General features: G+C 43.7%; 1 protein-coding gene across 1 annotated transcript in view; it reads right to left on the bottom strand.

The window, feature by feature from the left end:
* ITPR1 (inositol 1,4,5-trisphosphate receptor type 1) overlaps positions 1 to 21,175 on the bottom strand; it is a 322,384-nt gene that overhangs the window by 293,111 nt on the left and 8,098 nt on the right. The window contains exons 3-4 of the mRNA XM_040628531.1: positions 8,451 to 8,558; positions 4,196 to 4,266 (exon numbers count right to left, since the gene is read on the bottom strand). Coding sequence (XP_040484465.1) covers positions 4,196 to 4,266; positions 8,451 to 8,542 — 163 coding nt within the window. The 5' untranslated portion in view covers positions 8,543 to 8,558. The remainder of the gene's footprint in view (positions 1 to 4,195; positions 4,267 to 8,450; positions 8,559 to 21,175) is intronic.

The following is a 21,175-nucleotide window of genomic DNA, read 5'->3' on the forward strand; positions in this document are numbered from 1 at the left end:
AAACAAAAACAAAAAACTGGGGGCCAAGATTGGCCTCTTGAACTGGATGGAGAAGATGAAGTTTTGAGGGTAAGAAGTTGACCGTTGCCTCAACCTAAAAAAGCAGATTACACAATAAATGGCATGTTCAACACTAATGCCCATCTTATTTCCCAAAAGCCCCGGGCTTTGTTTCTTTTCCAACACCTCTGGAAGTCACATTTAAAGCAGTAAAGGTTCTGGGATCAAAACAAGACTGGTAGTTAATTTCCTTCTTTTCTTTATAGAAGATGCCATTATATTTAGTAGGGGGAAGGGACGGGTGGGGGTGGAAGAGGAAAACATCATCTAGAGAAAGGAATTCCCTAACCACAAAGTTTCTATTGCCGATTTCAATCTGATGTCTGTCTTCCTTCTTCTTTCAAGATTATGGGCAAAGCCAGCACAAATCAGGGAGAAGAGAGATTGTCTTACCTGCTGTGGACACTGGTGCCTTCAAATGGTACCACATTAGCTAAAGGACTAAAGTGACGGAATTAGTCTACATCGCTGCTCTTCTCATCATCTTGAGGACAGGGGCCACTGTCCAAAATTCATTTGGACAATGAAGGAGACTTGGCTTATGTGAACCAGATAGGCACCCAATCTTTCCTTTCTATAGATGAAGTTCAGGGAAGAAGATACATTCAAGGGAATCACCAAAAAAAAAAAAAAAAAAGCAACTCACTTGGTAATGTACTTTTACCCATCAGAAAGAAGCAAGTATGTTCAAGATTTTAACTCTTTTGCATCTACTGGGAAAAACAACAGCTACCAATCACTGACCAGGTCTTATGTACCAACCAAGTACTCTATTTGGTTCTTTAGCCATATTATCTTCAATCCTTATTACCTTTACAGGGAAGGAATTCTTTCCCCCCATTTTATAAGTGAGGAAACAAACTCAGAAAAATTAATTTATCAAGGCCACCTAATTTGTATATGGGAATGCTGGGACTCAAATCTAGGCCACTGGGTCCCTATGCACACCCCTACCCACAAAAGCATTTAGACACAAAAAAAGAGAAACAATATTCTCATATCATTAAAGGATTCATGTACAGGATTCCTTTCTGCCACCATTTAGGAGTACAAGCCTCTGTGCTAAGTACTGGGAATGAAAAGATAAGACTAACTAATGCTTACTGGGCCCTGAACTAAAGGCCAGGCTCCCTCAGCACTGAATCTGAAACACACATTTCATCTTCCCAGTAACCTTATGAGGTAGAGACTAATATCTCCCACTTTACAGATGAGAAAACCAAGCTTCACAGAGTCTAAGCAATTTGTCCAGGGTCACACAGCTAAGAACTTGGATTTGAACCCAGAAAGCCTGATCCTAGGGCCTATGCTACTAACCACGAGGGTGGCAGGTTTCAAGAGGAGCTCACAAAATTAAAAACCCCGAGTCAGAAGCCACAGGGAGCATTACATAAATAGGCCTTTGGTTTCCATTTACTTAAGAACACGTTATGATGGTCCTCAATATAGGAAATAAGTTGGCAAGGAAACAATGGAAGCAACAACAAATCCAAATGACTAAATGTAGCTCTGCTGATTGCTCAGATAAAGACTCCATCATCCTAGCCGGCTGCTTGCCAGCATCTCACTTTTCCATATGTGTTTGTTAAACTCCAGGGTGTAATGGCACGGCAAGGAAATGGACTAGAAATGCCTCCAAACTGTCCAACTGCCCTAGGCACAATTTCTAAACATCAGTAGGACTTCAACTTCAAAATACGCTTGTTTTGTATTTGGAAGGCAGTAATCCCTTCCAAAAGAGAAATCGGTATCTTCTTCAATATATATATATACACATTTTTTTTTCCTCAAAGAATGCTATGCTAGAACTGAAGGGCTGTTTTGGAAAGCTTTTAAACACTTACTGCCCGGATTCCAAGGAGCAGATCTCTGCGGCCCTCTGCTTGGGCCCCTCACCTGCGTGCCGAGGACCTTGGGTGCAGCAGGAGGAATCTAGGCAGTCCTGACCTACATTTGCAAAGCCTGCAGAAGAGCGTGTTTGGAACCAGATTCTCCCACAAGTGCAAAGCACCTCACAACCTAGAAACCTTTATTTTTAATTTATGAGGGAAAGCAGGCAACTTATATCAGGTCACTGTCATGTGACCACCTGTAGAACCAGGCAGGGCCATAAACAAAGTGTGGTTCTTTCCAAATGGCCTCTATCAGACTGTCACTTTTATCTCAAAACAGTCCCTTCAATCGGCCACCAGATATCTAAGCACCCGGCACTTTGACCCTAGTGCCAGGAAAACATGTATGTCTTCTGACTTCCCCTGGCTATGTCCTATTTAACATTCTAAACTGGTATTCAAATACCCACTAGTTCACTCTGAACAGCGCATGAGCACCCTTCCCAGGTACTTTCACAGCTACCCCAGGCCTGCACGGGGAATGGGAAACGAGCTCACACTGGACCCAAGCAATGAACGCCTTCCACTTAGCTCCAACTGCAAAAGCCACACTCCAACCAGCTCACCCCTATGTAATAAAGCCAGGAGTTTAGAGCCCAGGCTCTATTAGCAGTGGTGCTTAACCTTGGCTATACAGGAGAATCACCTGGAAAGCTTTAAAAAAAAAAAAAAAGAAACGAAACGAAATGAAATGAAACGAAACCATCAATGCCAAATTTAATGGCCATCCTTGAGGGTGGTACTCCAACATCAGTGTTTTTCCAAGTCCCCCAGGTGATGTGTCTCTGTTGCCCAAGTTGAGAACTACAGCTCCTACTCCATCCATCACCAGCTGTGTGACCTCAGACAAGACACTTAACCTCAACCTCCGAGGACTTCAATCCCCTCACAGGGTGGACAGACGAACCCAGGAGCTAAAAATGTACACAGAACCCTTCGCACAGTGCTGGGCACAGGGTCTACTGGTCTTGGCCTTGTTAAAAGATAAACTGAGGCATATTTTATTATTCAGCATAGAGAATTAATTCTGTAAGTAACTGCTTGGATTATGATTATTAGATTAAATCTTTCATTTCTGCTGCATTCAGGATTCTGTTTTGGAAAAAGCCATGGAGGAAGGACTGGAAAGAAAAGGCCACAGGTGCTCAGGATCCTGTCGCACGGGGCTTATGGCAACAATTTTTTTTCAACTGTCCCCCTCACCACCTCCCAGGTGAAAATATTCTCTTGATAGTCTCATGCCAACTGGATGCAGTTCAACACCAAACATCTTCTAAATGGCTTCTCTCCACCTGAACATCTGCCTTCTATCTTATTCTAATTCCTTTAGCTTTTATCCAAAAAAGTCAAACAGTTTCTACATCAACTAACAATACGAACTTATCACTTAAATGATGTAACCTAAAAAATGGCAAGGTTTGAGCCCTTTGGGACTGAGGCCATGAGTCAAATACTAACCCAATGGGTTCTCAACCCCAACTCAATATAAAAAAAACACTTGGGAAGCTTAAAAAAAAATGCCAGTGCCCAGGACCCAAACTCGAGAGATTCATTTGATCAGTCCGGAGTGGGGCCCTGAATATCTGTTAAGTTTTAAATCTCTCTCAGATAATTCTACTATGCAGCTGGGGTTGGGAACTATGCACCACAAAAGCAAACAAGAAAAACAAAATGTTTATCATCTTAACACCCCAACTATATTTTAAACACTTCTGGAATAAACTAAGCTACCTTCAGAGGAAGATACCAAATATAAGAGGCCTAAAAAGAAAGCTAGTAGTGGGAAGCTACTGGTGGAAGGCTATCCTGCCTTGGTCTTTTAACAAAAACTAAGTGCAATAACCAACATCTTCTCCCTCCAGGTTGAAGCATCTAAGAACACCAGAGCCCCCAAAGGCACAGCGAGATCTCCTGCAAAACACATGTTCCTTGTGATGAGATCCATAAATCCTATTTGTTCAGGGACATAGTTGCACGAACGTAAGGCTTTAAGCTGAATTTGCACCGATCAACGTGCATGCAATATACAAATGGAAGCCCTAATAAAAGCCATTCCAATCTTGACGCTGAACTTATACATTTTCAAAAGGTCACAAAGCTTGGAACTGAAATCATACTTTAAAAAAATGTAAGTAAATAAACCTGCAATTGCTTATTAAACACACACACACAGCAACACACTTGATGAATTTTCAAATGAGGAAGGTACCCAAGCACCCACTCCGGGAAGGTCATCAACTTACCTCTGAATTTCTTGGGTGGATTATTAAGGTCCCCAGCTTCTGGCTGTACAACACAACGATCATCAACCAGGCTGTGAAGACAAGGATAAATGCTATATCAAGGCAAGTCTAAGAAAACAAAACCTAAGCACTATGCAAAAATTGACTATCCACCGCAAAACTTAGATGGCCATGTTCTCCTGCTGGGGGGCTGTTTACACTAGAGGTTTCCCACGCAGGGAGCTGAATCTAATCCAAAAGCCCAGGTTCTGCTTCTGCAATGTACATATTAACCTATTGTTTTCTGTGGCTCTTTTCCCTTAACCACATCCATGATGAATTTGAACAAAACATGCAAAAATGTTGAAGTCGGGAGGCATAGCAAGGGGTGAGTGCATTCAGCTTATGGTAGCTGAGGGGCCCATCTGGTGCCAGGCACCGTATTGGGCCCTGCGATGTGAGGATGAGTACGAACCAGGCCCTGCCCCGAGGGAGCTCAAGGCTAGTGCAAGAGCCACAAAAGCAAACTAATAAAGAGAATGTAACCTAAGGGCTGTAAGAGAAAAAAGAACAAAATACAGCCGGGAACTAAATGTGCCTGAGGCCATCTGAGAAGCTGCTGGCAGAGAGAGTCACATGGAACTACTGGAAATTGAAATGGAGGTGGGGAAAGTGCAAAAAGTTATGAGTAAATAACCAGCCCGAACTTATATACAGACCCAGTATTTAGAAGTCCAGACTGACCAAACCAACGGGTACAATTCTTTTAGAAGAACAGATTTAAAGTATTGCACTTTTTTGAACAGATGAGGAAATTGAGTCAGAGAAGTTTTTTGTTTTTGTTTTTTTTAAGATGTTATTTATTTGTCAGAGAGAGAGCACAAGCGGGGGGAGCAGCAGGCAGAGGGAGAAGCAGGCTTTCCACCGAGCAAGGAGCCCAATGCAGGACTCGATCCCAGGATGCTGGGATCATGACCTGAGCCGAAGGCGCCGCTTTACCAACTGAGCCACCCGGGTGTCCCGAGGCTGAGACGTTTAAATGACTTATCCAAGTTCCTAAAACTGGTATTGGTCATTTGCCAAGTGACCATAGAACTTGCTGCCAGCTAATATACTATGGTTTTCCAGGGTTTCTTCCATTAGTCTGTGCTGCTCCTTATCCCAAAGGCACGGCACTGTTAAATAGTTTGCCTTTACTCTTACCTCCTCTTCCTCCAAAATTCCGTTTCACATCCTAAAGTCTGGCCTGTCTCTCAAGACTGACTTAGAGCCGCCGTCTTCTCCATGAAGGCCCTCCTACTGAGCCTTTCCTGGACCCAGTACTCCCTGCCTCTCTCCACCTCATTGGACTGAAGCACAAACGGTGCAGTAGGCTAAGAGCTTCCTAGGGGCAGAGAGGTGCCTGCTTTGTGGCCCAAAAGATGCCCACGGCTAGTACATTTTCCTGCCCAAGCTAGGTGCTCAGTTATCTATCTGGTGGGTGAATCAAAGTGGCCAGAATAGCCCACCAGCAGCTTGCTGCCTTTGGGTCTAAGACACAAGACCTCTCTCCATCAAGAAGAGGAAGAGTGTGGTCAATGGCTTGAGTTTTTATGCAAAAATCAAGAACAGAATATGCACATAGAAAACTCCCACCTGGAGCCCCTGTGAATGAAATACAGTAAAGCCACCAGATCTAACATAGTATGTGAAGCGGGGGAGCCCCTTGGAATCCAATATAGGGCTGGGTTAATTACTCATCAAGTTCTCAAGGACGAAGGGGTAAGAGAAAGGGCCCCAGCCTGGGCCAGAAGACAAATGAATTACAGATGGCACTTTGCTACCTACATAGCTTGATGATGACTACATTATTTCATCCCTCTGGTCTCAGTTCCTTTATCTGTAAAATTAAAGAGTCGGTCTCAAGGAGTCTCAAGCAGGGTGATGTTCCTTAGACTTTCTGTTTATAAAATATACTGATACAGGGTCCCCATCATCCCCGGGCCTATCAAAGCTCTGTTCCAGGATGCGACCCAAGACCTTTTATTTTTAACACATTCCTCAGGTGATTCAGAAGCACACCTCTGATACTGCATGTGCATGCACACACGCTCTCCAAGGTCCGACTCAAGTTCTCAAGCTCAAGGAGTCAATAAAGCCATTGGGGAGGTAACTGCCATCTATATAAACGGAATGTGGCTGGGGAGCTAGCTGCCAAGTTCCACAAAAACTGGGGGTCACTCACTGTCATTCATAACCGGCACTCCATAAATGCTATAAATATTAAAAGGAAAAAGAAGCCAAACTTTATTTTCCAAGTCCATTTTGAACCAAGGGAATACTCATCTGAGGTAAGTATTAGATCCCAAAATTCAAAATGGACCGTCCGCACATTGAAGAAAAAGTGGGGGGTAGGGGAAGAACCTTATCATTAATTTGTTTATAATGCTTGAGGAAAATTCCTATAAAGCAAAGAATTTGCACCTGTTAGGAATTCTAAGAAAGGATGCTCTGGAAGAAGAGGACGAAGCGAAAGATTTCAGGGGCTGCGCCAAGTGGGCTCAGTGACCGACTGGAAATGAGCCTGGGTGACTGGAGGGACAACGGCACTATTACAAGGAATCGGCACCACAGAGAAAAGACGAGGCATAAGGTGGGGTTGAGGTTTCACAAGGCAGCCAGATAAGAGCTATGAGCAAACAGTGAGGAGGGTGGTGAGCCAATTCTGCCAGAGACGGATGGCAGGGGAGATGGGGAATGGAAAGTCTACCCTGCCAGGGGCAACTGTTAGGAGCACTGGTCCTGGAGCCTGGAGAGCTCACAGCTGTGAAACCTTGGGCGGGTAACCTCACCTCTCTGAAGCTCAGAGGTTTTGCCTCCACAAAGAGCAATAATAATAGCGCTCACTGTAAAGATGTGTTTGGGAGTTAACGGCATTATGTATGGACAGTCCTTAGCACCGTGCTATAAACATCCATAGGACTCACAGAAGTGGTGACCCCCGCTATTTATTATCATCACTGTCCCTCCTGAAAAAGAAGAAGAGGATGGAAGATTCCACCATGAGGGAAAGAAAAAGGAAGCAGCCAAGAAGAAAAAAGGGACAATCAGAGAGGCACAAGCAGCAAAGGGCCTCTGTCAAAACCCAAGGAAGATAAATTATGAACAGTGGGTCTTAAGTGTAGAGAGGTTAAAAAAAAAAAAAAAAAAAAAAGATAAGGACTGAGAAACAGTCACTGGATTTGGTGATCACAAAGTCATGGATGACTGCTTTCTATCAGATGACTTTTGAAAACAAAATTCTTATACAGTGAGGTCCAATTGAGCTATACTTCTATATCCGAAATAATTTGGTCCTTGAGGCTGGAGTGACCTGAATGAGAGCCCAAGCGTACTCATTCTGCACAAATACCAGAGACCAAGCATGCTTTAAATAATAGCTATGATTAAAAGAAAGGCTCTGGCTGCTCTAAGAACAAGGTTCTTAGAGAAGCTGTTGGCTTTCCTTTCCCCCATTTGAGATCACCTCCTGCCAAATTCAACAATTCCACCCAGAGGCCTAACTCCTCCTTTCTACACAAAGACAATCTAGACCATTCGTGTGTCTTCTGAGGTTAACCATCTTGATTCTCCCTTCTGCTTCTTTCTGCCTTTGGGGCTATTTCACTTCTCCTTTCCTCTTCTCGACAATGGGAGGAGGGGAAGGGAGAAGATAATCAAATAAAGACATTGTGGACTGTACTAACTCTCTCAAAAGTTGGGTAAAAACTGAAGAAAGCACAAAAGAACAAAAATCTGATTTACAGAACTTTGTGCAATATATAACTTTCAAATGCACACTGCAATTTAAAATAGGCAAGGTTCTGCTTCAAAGAAGAGAGATAAGCATCAGAGAAGTTCTGGTCTTTGCTTAAATGACAACTAACTCAGCATATGAAAATGAGAGCTTTTATGAAAGCTAAAAAGCACTTCTTTGGGGTCTGTAAAAAATAACCCTAAAATTTTATCCCATAGACTTTGTACTTTTCTCCTTTTTAAGGAATAGGAAATAATAATAAATTCTGAATTACAAGAGTCCTAATTAATTAGATTTTTGCTCTTCCAGGACTTACAAGAAAACAGTATTTTTGTGTCAGAGGTAAGCTTGGCTAACATGAGATTTGGTATCATGATTCCAACTGCCCCTGGAAAAACCAAAGTCAAATGCTAACATTCTTATCTTAGAAAAATCAGTTTTTAAGCTGGCATTAAGAGGTCTTAAAGAAATCCTGCCACACAAGAAATCAGGTGCTCTTACCCCAAGGTGCTAATAAATCCATTTGTCGATCCTTCCGCGTACAGAGAACAAATGTCTCCAATATGTAGGAAACTAGACATCTTGTCAGACATGTCTTTCTCGAAAAGCCTAGACAAAGTAAAATATGCAACATTATTAGAGGGAAAGAAATGCTCAGAGGGGGGGAAAAAGTCACTGAGTGTTGGCTTAGCTCAATTTTCCAAAGCGCCCTACTTAAAAGTCAAATTTAAATGAGTGTGTGACAGGCAGGCACTTAAATGAGCCAAGCAAGGACATATGCAACAACATTTTTTTCCATATATCATTTATTTCAGGATATTCCAACCACAATAACGCTGGTTTCTAACACAACCACACCCAAATCTGATTCTACAAATTGAGGACCCTCGATAATGAACAGTGAATCTAAAGACTACAGGGAAGTCAGCCAACAACTTTGCAGTGATTAAGGAGTTGGAAAGTCTGACTTATAAAACATTAACATACTCAATCTGCCTCAGGCAATGTGAAGGCAGAAGGAAACACCTGGTGTAAAACTTGGGTCTGGCAGTGCCTGTGCCGAGGTACCAAAGCAACAAAATTAATAAAAGGAAACCTAGTAACAAATACCACAAAGCTCTAGTGGCCTTTTACAAATTCAACAACTGTACCCACTTCACCCAAACGCTGTTTCAATTTCTTTCCTTTTTTCTCCTTCACCCAAACACTTGCAGGGGAGAAAGGATCTTACCACCTGGTCCCAACCCATGTCAATGCAGGGAGGAATAATGCGGCGTAGGCCAGGTGAGAACCCCGTCAGGAATACACATGGCTAGTTAGGGGCAGTCCTAGAAAGGGCTTGTAAGTTCCAGGAAATCTCTCCACAGCCCAGAGATCATTACACACACACACACACACACACACACACACACACACACACACGTATCAACAAAAACACTGACATGACTCATAGGAATAGCTCTCCTGAGGGCCATAAATATTGAGGAGTGGGAGCCAATTATAAAAAAGTAATTTGACATTTAAAAAACAATGTTAGGGGCGCTTGGGTGGCTCAGTCAGTTAAATGTCCAACTTAATTTTCAGTTCAGTTCATGAGATCAGGGTCATGAGACTGAGCCCTGCATCAGGCTCCATGTTGGGCCTAGAGCCCTCTTAAGATTCTTCCTCTCCCCGTTTGCTTCTCCCCTCTCAAAAAAAAGGGACAGACAGACAGACATAAAAATAAAAAACAAACACACACCAAGCTCAGTTATGTGGGAAGACAGTGCGCTCATGTGGACCCCAGCTAACTCCCCATGGCTTCATCAGGCATCTGGTGTAGATGCCCAGGGTAACCCAGATCTTCCCAGGATCTCTCCTCCAAATCCAGAGCCCCTTAAACATCTTTTCCAGTGTCTTTGCTCAAGTTCCCTGGCTAGAAATCATTCACCTGCAAAGCCACAAGAGCTGTAATGGCGTGGAAAAGCATTCTCTCCTGAAATTGCTTTCTGGGTGCCAGGTTTGCTTTCTGTTAAAATTGTGCAGCAATGATCATCAGGAAACCTAGGGAAGCATTTCTCCTACTTAGCAGGAGCGCCAGGTGCTGAAAAGGAACTGAAAATGAACCTCAGTTCACTGCTTGTGAGAATCCACAAGGAAAAACCCATCTCTCCTAACAACCCAGACCTGGCAAGAGAAAGACCATTTCGCTTAACCTGAACTTACACCTAGAGAAAGACAGCACAGGAGAACACATTCTCAAACAGAACAGTCAGCATCTGTAGACCGCGTGGAAAGACACACAAATCATTTGCAAAGGGACAATTTGCCAGCCAAGTTCCACTCTCCAGAATTGAGTCTATCATTTTGTCATTTCTTCCTAATGCCCACAGGCAAACCAATGTTTTAAACAACATCCCAAAAAGCGGCACAAATATTTCCCTTATGTGCTTATATTTAAAAGACCGATCATAAAGGGTCAGGAAGTCAACGTAGTTCTGGGACTGATTCTTGGAAAACACTAAGGGCACTAATATTTCCCTTATGTGCTTATATTTAAAAGACCGATCATAAAGGGCCAGGAAGTCAACGTAGTTCTGGGACTGATTCTTGGAAAACAAGTTCTGTTTGAATTTTGAGTCACACCAAATTGGCATCTTCACACTCTTGCCTCCCCGAAGGATGCAGGGGAGAGCTGGGTAGGGGACTGCAGCTCAGGAGGGCCTCGTCTAGTGTGACTAACTCTGTCCTTTGGACCATTTGGCCCCAGTGCAGGCCAGGCCAGGAAATAGCTGTGTGACCCCGGTTTTCTTAACTTTCCTCACCACCTGGTTACCTGACCGAAGGATTCCAGGCTCTTCATGGAAAGAAGCAGACACAACTCCGTGTTCTGGAGTGATGCACTCAATATTGCCTGCAGGGGGTCGCTGAAACAGATGTCTAGACAGTGTTTCTCTAGCACAGCAGATGAAACAGTGCATGCACGTAAAGGGCTTGGTACAGAGACTGGTAGGCTTCACTCCTCGGTGCTGGCTATTTATTATTTTTTAGTGAGATGAAGTGGAATTTAGGAAGTGTCTAGGGCTTCAAAATTTAACCTCAGCAAAGGAAAGGATCCTCTGTTTAAAGTCGGGGGGTGGTATACCTGGGTGGCTCAGTTGGTTGAGCATCTGACTTCTGCTCAGGTCATGATATCAGAGTCCTGGGATTGAGCCCTGCATCAGGCTCCTCATTCAGTGGGGAATCTGCTTCTCCCTCTCCCTCTGCCCCTCCCCTCACCCCCATCCCTGCTCCTGCTTTCTCTCTCTCCCTCAAATACAAAAATAAATCTTAAAAAAAAAAAAAAAAAGTCAGGTGGGTAGCCTAACAAATGAACTCCTGGTTGATCTGTGACAATATATTTTACTTTAGGGAAAATAATTATCCTAATTCACCTGTTCAGAAAAACCTGAACCGTATGGAATTATGCTCAATTTCCAACCACAGAGCATTCTGGGCTTTCCAAATATACAGAATCATAGCATAAAGGTTGGAGGCAACCAATGAAGCATGTAATTCCATCTCTTGCCCCAATAATGGAATCCCCCTACCATGTCTCCTAGAGATGGCCTCGCTTCTGCTTAAACATCCAGCAGTGCTCCAGGGTTCAAAGGTTCAGGCAATGGTTCAAATGGTTCAGGCAACAATTCCAGGTTCAGAGAGCCCAGTTAGAAAATATCCCTGTGTCCTCCCTTCTCCCCAAGCGCCCCTCGCCCCCGCCAGAGAAACCACCCCCCAGAACTTTTGCTACTGATCTGTGATGCTCAGAAACCTCTCAAAATGTGAATGCTCTCTAATCTCCTAAGGACTTTGCTTTTGTTTGAGAGCATCCCCACCCTCCCTAGCTCCTGACGTGGCCCGGCCTCAAGAGCGTTCCTTACCCAAGTGCCGCAGGAGCGGAGGCTCCAGAGTCGGAGAGCCAGGGAACTCTAGCTCTGCCACGTCATCGCTGTAGGACTTGCGGCCAGTTCTCTAACTTTCCCAAACCTCACTTTCCCCCACCCATAAACGGGGATAGTAAGAGTAGCTCCCTCAACAGGCTGTCAGGAGGTTTGGTAAGAGCGTGCGTAGCAACTACTCAGGAAAGCACCTGCAGGAAGTAAGCGTGCAGTGCGCGAAGGCTATTATGTACCCCCACCACCTCCCAGCGCTGCTCCGACAGGCTGATGCACCTCTTAAAATGGGATTGGCCCGGAGTGGTTTGACCAGGGCAGAGACAGGAGGATTACGCTGCCCTGAGAGGGCGGCAGTTTGCTGCACCTCAAGCTGCCTGCTGGCTCAGCTTCAGTTCTCTGCCCACTGAAACCACTCCCTGAGCAACGTGTTACGAAAAGGGACATGGGAGTCTGCTCAAAAGAAGGGTGGGAATAAAAACACACAAATTCAGACAGATCCTTGGAGAACAGAAACGAGAGCTACTCCAAATCTCTCTTCTCAGAATCTGTGTTGCTCTTTGCCTTTTCTACATCCTCTCCAGTCATCTTGTCCCCTCTGCTGACTCCTGTGACTTCTGTATGATTCCTAAATCTGTACCTCATGGCCAACAGCTACTGGGATTCAGCTCCTGGATACTGACAGCATCTCAATGTACCAGAAAGAACTCACCTGTCTGCCCAATCTGTTTCCCTTTCTCCCTACCCATGTCATCTACCACCTCAAAGCCTGCAGCACCTCCTGTCTTCCCGCTCCTTATCCCTGCCACAGGGCCTTTGCCCATGCTCTTTTCTATCCCTCCCCCTGTCCTAGTCAAAGCCAAGATCGGTTACTCTGGGGATCTGTTTTGCATACCATTTTATTCCAATCACCAATGCCTAGCACATGGTAGATGCCGGTAAATACTTAGCAAATAATTAAGTCTGGGCATCAATCTTACTGATTTCAAGTTTTAGTCTATCTCTTGAATCCTCCAATTCTTTTTAACTCTTCTGCCCCCATCCAAATGTCAGCCAGGATTATTTCTCAACTGGGCTACATGAAGACTCTCTCTGAATCCTTCTTTGCCCCTCGATCTGTTCTACACATACAGCCAGCATGACACGCCCCCCCCCCACAAGCATGATCTTTTAGACACATAAATCAGACCATGTCCTCATCTGCTTAAAACATTCCAAAATCTCTTTGGGAGTCCTCATGATCTGGTCCTTGCCTACTTCCCCCTCATCTCTCTGTACTCTCCATCTGCCTTCTACACTCTGGCCACAATGAACTTTCTCCAGATCCCCCAACGTGCCAAGTGCCTTTGGACAAGCTGTGACTGCTGCCTGACATTCTTCTCCACATGGTACCCTCATTACCCTAGGGCACTACCACTGTCCGAAAATTGATTATTCACTGGTTTGCTTCTTAACTTGTCTTCCCCACTGGACTGTCAGCCCATGAGGACAGGACAGCAGAATTCTTCTTTCCTACCAAATCCCAGTGCCTCATACTGTGCCTGGGACGTGAGAAGCAGATTTGGGCCCCATGTAATTGTGTCAACTTAGCTGTTACCTAAAAGAATGTAAAGTATTTTTGGGTGTTTTCCTAAAACTAACGAAAATTGAGTTTATACTGTTGGAGCAAGGATAGAGAACAGAGCTCTGTTAGGCCTTTTCAACAGATTTCTATGAGAAATTTGGGAGCCAGAAACAAAGTATCTAACTTCTGTCCCTGGCAAAAAGTACCCCTACCCCACTGATCAGTCCATGTATGTCCAAAAAGGCTAGAAACAGACTCAGAACACCTGAGTCTGAATTCCAGCTTCATGTACTTAAGAAACTGACATAACTTCTCTGAACTTCAGCTCCATCATCCAATTAAAAAGAAAGGGGAGGAGGGAACTTTTCCTATCTCTCAGGGTCGCTGTGAGGGGTAAAACAAATACTCCACACAAAGTGCTCAGCCCAATACATGGCCCTTACTAAATACTCATTTTTGTATTTTTGAATGAGTTCCCTTTTATCCTCCAAAGCCTTCACTCACTTCTGCCCATAACTTGTCCGTTATTCTACTTGGTATATGCTTCTTACTTTGTTGACACCGTTGGAAACACATCCAAATAAACACAGGTCCCAGAAAGGTCTCAATCCTCTGGAAGCCTAGGAGGTGCGTGACACTTGCATAGGTCATCCAAGGTATTGTTGCTTTTTGGCCCCCAAACTCACCAAGACTGCCAGACCTCAACTCCACTCCCACTTCTAACATCAGACCAGGCCCCTGTGGGAGGAAGGGAGGGGGTGAGGTGGAAACCTCTTCAAAGAAGTAATTCAATATTTAGAACCTCTTCCACTTTGGTGTTAAGAAACGCTAAATCACAGCCTCACTGAAAAAGAAGTATATTCATTTCAAGCATCGGGATAGGTTTTGAATTTTTTCTTCTTTTTGCTAAAAGCTTTGACTGTGGCAGAAAACTCACTTATTGTAATTTTTCCCATCTATTTCTCCTGCACGCACTGAACTAATTGCATTATATTCGTTTTTCTAAAAAAAAAAAAAATCTCAATTCTCGCCTACACACAATTCAGAATTTAAAAGTTAGCAACTCCTGAAATGAGATGAAATTAGAACACTTTCATTAACCAAGAAGTTACCTAAGGTATCACGTAACCTAGACAGGTAAGGGAGGAAATCAGAAGCTTTATTTATACCAGCTTATAGACCCCAGAGCCAGGGGCCCAAATATTCTGACCGGAAGATTTTCATTGACACACAAAACCAAGTCTCCTTTATTTAAGATAAAGCCACCTGACCCTTGGGGCTGTAATTCAGGGGAAAAAAGCCCCACTGACACTGCCCTTAAATTAGGTCCTTTTAAGCACTGGTGTCAGGAACTTAGGACCCCCCGTTACACCTGCCCCCAATCCACCCAGTGCACCATTCATTCCCTGAGCTCCAAGTTCTCCAGCATTTGACCACCCAATTATCTTAGCTTTGACACTCTTATATACATCACTCAAGACATTCAAAATACTCCCCCAGAGGCCTGGATTGTAATCATTTGCCTTTCTTAAACAGTTGGCTAGCAGGGAATATCTCATCTATTTTTAACAGCTTCCACTTTGATGTCTTTAACACCAGATGTGACAGAGCCTGAGACCAATAAAGCACTGTTTGCAATAATCTAATTTCTATTATAAGACATAACTCCATCTGAGTCCAAAAGCTACAAGGAGAACTAAGTAAGGGTTGTAGAGTAACAGCTATAAAGGGAGTTATATTTGAAGCTACTATTCTCAGACATGGAGAAGAACCCACGCTTTATTATTTTTTAATGACCCATCCCATTGCAGAACTTCTAGAATGCTTGGTATAATCTTGCCCATCTGAAAAAGATGAACATAAGACAAGTACCACTAGCTTCCAAGTTTTCAGTGTCCTTTGTAATTCAGGAGGTGCTTTAGCTGGGAAGCAATTTTTCTTTTTTCTTTTTTTTTTTTTTTTTTTTTGTTTACCCCAGAAACAGCTTAAATGCATCCCCATGAGTATATTTTTAAACAAAATCCAGACTTAGGGATAATCAGTTGCATCCTGCTACCTAAGCCTTCAACTTCTCCATCACTCACCTGTTCCCTATCACCACCCACCTTTTAAATTACCTAGCTATCCTATAAGCTAGTGGCTCTCAATGACACCCCAGGGATCCCTGGAAGCTCCCAACACCCTTTCAGAGGATCTTCAAAGTCCTATTTTCACAATAACACCAATGCACTATCTACCTTTTCACTCCATCTCTCAACATGACAATGGAGTTTTCCAGAGGCTGCAGGACATGTGATGTCTCAAGAGACTGAAGGCAGAAAGAAACAGGGAATATGGGATATGTGACTCCAGCTGTCTTCCATTAAGCCAAATCGCCAGCAATTTGCAATGATGTAAAACAATGCCACTCTCTAAATTTTTTTTTTTTTTTTTTGGAAAATATAGCTATTGTTCATTTTTTAAAATGTTACTGGGCACATGAGTGGCTCAGTAGGTTCTTGGTTTCAGCTCAGGTTACAATCTCCGGGTCTTGAGTTCAAGCCCCACATTGGGCTCCAGGCTGGGTGTGGGGACTGCTTAAGATTCTCCCTCTCCCTCTGCCCATCCCCTCACCTTTAAAAAAAATGTTACTGCACTAATGTGTGACTGGCTTATTTTTTGTGTTGTCTTAGTGTTCATTTTCTTGGTATTAAATTCTAATGAGATAAATACAGATTGATATAACTTACATCAACTGAAGTTCTTTGGGGTCCTCAATAATTTCTAAGCATGTCAAGAGTTCCTGAGACCCAAAAGTTTGAAAAAATGCTACTATAAATTTTTGGTTATAAGTTTTGGTTTGGCACTGGCTGTGTGCTTAAGACTCATACTGCATTAATAGGAAAAATTGGACAGAACAGGATTAAAATACAAAACATACAACATGCAGGACTTTAAAAAGGGCCTCCTGATTTGAAACTGCCTTTTTATTCACACTCATTGAATACCTACTATGTGCTATCCCTAGTCCAGGTGTACAGGATATAAGTAAAAAGAAGACAGTCAAGCTCCCAGTTCTCATGATGCCTATATTCTCGTGAGGGAGAGAGTTTGTTTACAGGCAAGACAAATCAGGTAGTGTTAAGTACTAGTCAGAGAATTAAAACTGGATGATATGACCGTGTGACAACTCACTTTTGGCTGGTCAGAGAGTGCAAGTTGAGACATTTAAGCTAAGACCTAAAAGTCAAGACAGAGGCAGTCATGCAAAAAAATCAGGCGGAAGAGCATTTTAGGCAGAGCCAACAGCTAGTACAAAGGTCCTACGGCAGAAAAGAACTTGGCAAGTTCAAGAAACAGAAAGCCAGCCACAACGTCTGGAGCATTAATGGGAAACGAAGAAAGTGCGGGGTAAGGTCAGAGAAGAGAGAAACCAGGGCCAGTGGGACTTCCCAAGCCAGCGTAAAAAGTCTGCCTTTTAGTCTAAGTGTGACAGGAAGTTTATAACCTTGACCAAGTTACTTACTCTTTCTGGAACTGTTTCCTCACCAGCAGAATGGGGATCATGAGAGCTTGCCTCATAAAGTTGTGTTGAGGATTAAATGTGTAAAAGAAAATAATGGGCTTACCTAGCACATAGGAAGTAAAACACTGGAAACACTTCAGTTTGCTGTGATTATTCTTATTGGCTAGTTTGCTGTATTTTCAACTCTCCTAAACTACTTTTATTAAACCTTCAAGGGTTTACGATCAGTTGAGGATTAACCCTATCAACCAGCAAGTCCACACGATGAGTGGATATAGACAAGGGACACACTGTGAGATGCATTTATCTGAATGTATCAGTGCCAACTCCAGCAGAATGTTCTCCCCACTATTCCCAGTAAGACCCAGGCCACCAAAGTACAACCAGGTGAAGAATGAATGACTGAATCCCACTTTCATAGCTCCCTCTGGGTCTACCCTTCAGTCACTGAGTTTTGCCACGTGGCCTCAAAGCACAGTGCACTTGGAAAGTCATTCTTCTGCTAAAAAATGTAGCCAGTGGAAACCCATCGGTCTTCTCTGTTCTTTCTTGGCATATCCACATCACCTCCACCTCCTAAAAAACAGACGGCCCTTGCCAAAGACTTAGTGCTGGTTTTACTGCTGCTTGCTTAAAAAATGCTTGTTGAAAAAGAATAAAATCAAAAGGCTTCCTTTAAAGCTAGGCAGCAAGGAGAGGGCTCATGCATGAAGACTTAAAAGCGCCTGGAGATTCAGGACGCCATCAGCAGCTGGTCCCCCAAAAACATGGATGAGACCTAGGGGCCATAGCTGCCGCCAACACAAAAAAAGCAACACTTTACTTTCAGGGCTAGCAGCCCCCAGAGGGCAAAGCCAGGCAAACCACAAGGCCTTTCAGAGGGAAAACAAGAGTGTGCACAGAAAAAGGAAGAGTTGCAGGCATTTGATCGATCTCCTGGCTGGAGGCCAAGGACGCTCCTTCTAGAGGAGTACAAGCCTCCTTAAGATGCCCTCACCCAGGTACATATATGGTAATATGGCTGTAAATACAGGGAAGAGAAAATCGACCACATTTACAGTTGACTCTTCCAAGACAAGGAAAGAGGTTCTCTTTACAACGGTCTTCGCTTCTATGACTAGGTACTCTCACAGTTAATTTTGGAACTTCCTTTGAGCAAAGACTCTTGACGATATCATCTTTATTGTGAAACAAGGATGAGCAACACAATATTTTTGAGTTGGCCACCCGGCCAGCGGCTTTCCCCTTCCCACCCCCATACACAATTACGTGCAGCCCCCTCCTTGCCTTCTTGTTCAATTGGTGGTTGATCAGACTGTCCTCAGAAACGCAGTGTGTCCCCATCAAGGGATAATTTATTCTACTGCAAAAAGCACTTCTCTCGGAGGATAGAAAATTGCATTCTGCTTTCGTTTTCAGACAGTCCCAAAGGAAGTCACCAACTCAGAAGTTTCAACTTTAAGCAGGGCCCTCTATGACCATCTCAGAAACAGCAGTTGTAAACCTGTAGTTTACAGCAATTCTCCAGTTTAAATGTCGCTCATTAGACACTCAAGAGATACATACACACACACACACACACACACAGATAAACCTACTTGCCTTTTCACAAATATGCCCACTAAATAACCTATTCTCCAAACAGGTACATTATCTACATGGTTATTTTAGAGAAAAGATATCAATTCTGACATGTGCTCTCATGTTTCCTATTCTTCAAGGCCAACATAAGAGAAGCCAATCAAAAGCTCAAAGCTGCCAGTCAGAAACTTATATTTGGTGGGTAGAGATCATCTAGCCAAAATTCCTCATTTTATAGGTGGAAAGAGCAAACAACAACAACAAAACCTGAATGATTTCTTGTAGGCCACACAGCCACGTAGTGGCCAAAGCTAATAGACCACAGGGCTCCAGAAACCAATGCCAGTACTTGGGGCATGAAGGGGAGGAGGAGTGGTATTTATTTTATTAAAACGTTAAAGTCGGCCCCAGCCCAAAGAGACACCCCTCTGTTCACAACCTGAACCACAAAAACAAAACAAAACAAAAAAACCCAGCAAATCAAATTAGGTTAATATCCTCAGAGAGAGAGAAAAGTCTCACTTAGTCTGGGCAAATCACTCTAGGACAGGGTTTCTCAACCTCAGGGCCATTGACATCTGGGGGCAGGTAATTCCTTGCTGCGGAGGACACATCCTGTGTATCGCGGCATGTGTAGCAACATCCTTGACCTCTACCTGCTAGATGCCAGGAGCACCCACTCTCCCTCGGCTGGGACCAAAAAGTCTCCAGACATTGCCAAAAGTCCATGTGGGGCAAGATCCCCCCTGCCGCTTGAGAACCACTCCTCTAGGACAGAGGCTTTGTTTTGTTTTACTCTCTAAGGCTCTTTGCACGCATTTATTATTCTACAACTTGGCAGCAATGACCCAAAGCAGGTATTTTTATACCTGTTCCTCAGAGGAGGAAACAGAAGCACAGATGTGACATGTTTTGCCCGCACCCAAGAGGCAGTCAACACTCAGTCACCCGGGGTCCCCATCCTGCAGTTCAGCAGGGCAATACCATTACAACCTGAGAGCAGCTTCGTTTCACTACCTGATTATTAACCTCTGCTCCCTTCTACTAACACTCAACAATTTCCCACACCTCATGCCCTCCAAAGAACTGATCGAGCAACATCTCCCAAGCTATCAAAAGCAGCTGCTTGACACATGTCCACACGGCCCGCACTCCATAGCAAAAGGGGCTTTTCAAAACAAACCGCCAATGCAAGAAATATTTAATCAGGAGAGCTGTACAAAAAATTAGATTCTTTGGACAAGCAGCCTACATCCTTCAAAGGGAAACAACACATGGAGATAAGTAACTTCATTCGACAAATGGTTGGTGGACACTTGACTACTTGTCAGGTCCATCTATAGGTTAAAAATCAAAAAGGCCCATGAGGAAAATAGATAGGAAGTGCTGGGGAGTTTCAAATCACAAAGATTTTCAAATGATCAGGAAAGGCTTTCCAGAAGAGGAAGCGAGCATTGGGTTGGGAACAGGAGAATTTGGCAAGGTGGATACCGACGGGGTGGGGATGCGGACAGCGACGGCGGGGCAGACAGCCCGTGGGCAAAGATACAGAAGCAGTCACGGTCACACGCGCAGACACACCAAGGCAAATCCATGAACGTCCCTAAGTCTAGGTGTTGTATCAGCTTCTTCTATTCAGAAATATGCACACAGTAACGTTTTGAAACTGTTTCTGCAAAACAAAATCCCTCCCCAGACAAAGCTCCTCCTGAAATGCAAATAAACAACAAGGAGCTTGGAGGTTAGTGAAGGTTAGTGATGGTTTTTCTTACGTCCATCTTTTTCTGATGAGCAACATTCTATCAAGCAGTCCATGAGTTCTGCTAATCGGACAGGTCACAAAACATGATAAAACCTAACTCTCTCAAAGTGTCTGATGACATCGTGTTCAAACACAGCCTTGTCCGTATCTGTGACTTCCCAACTTTAAGTAGGTTTTACATATATCGCTTGGTTTCTACCTCTATCTGAAACTACCAGTAAAAGAATCCCCAGATGAAAGCATGAACGTTCCCATTCTTGTTAAAGAAGAGTCTGCCAGGCCTACACGCTCACCTTCATTGGGTGACTTCCCCTATCTTTCCACTTCACTGAAAATGAAAAGCCTGCTAGGGGCAAGTACAAAGGTCAGTGTTGACAGGTGAGAGCCAGCCAGGAAAAAATAACTGTAAAAATAAGACAAGTACTGAAAAAGCACCGGGGGTTCAGTATAGAGGTTCTCATACTTTCAAGTGTGCATGAATCCCATGGGGATTGTGCTAAAATGCAGGTTCTGATTCAGTGGGTCGGGGTGGGGCCTCAGAGTCTGTATTTCTAACAAGCTCACTGTGAAGCCCATGATGCTAGTCTGATGACCACGAATAGAGGAATAAAGACGTAGAACAATGTTTCTCAAACTTTGGACTGCAACCCACAGTAAGAAATACAGTAAACTTACAACCCAGTTCACTGTGTGTGAGAGAGAGACAGAGAATGGGGATGGAAGAGTTTGTGGCAATGTACACAGTTTCTTGCAAATATCCAGACAATGCACTTTGACGTTTGCTATACCAAGCTACTTCATTAAGGAACTGCTGACGGGGGCCCACTAAACTGATTTCAGGACCTCATAATGGGTTGCCATACAGCATGAAAAACATGGACGTAGAACCAGAGTAACATTCCT

The sequence above is a fragment of the Ursus maritimus genome, unplaced genomic scaffold (genome assembly GCF_017311325.1).
Source record: "Ursus maritimus isolate PB19 unplaced genomic scaffold, ASM1731132v1 scaffold_14, whole genome shotgun sequence".
Lineage (NCBI taxonomy): Eukaryota > Metazoa > Chordata > Mammalia > Carnivora > Ursidae > Ursus > Ursus maritimus.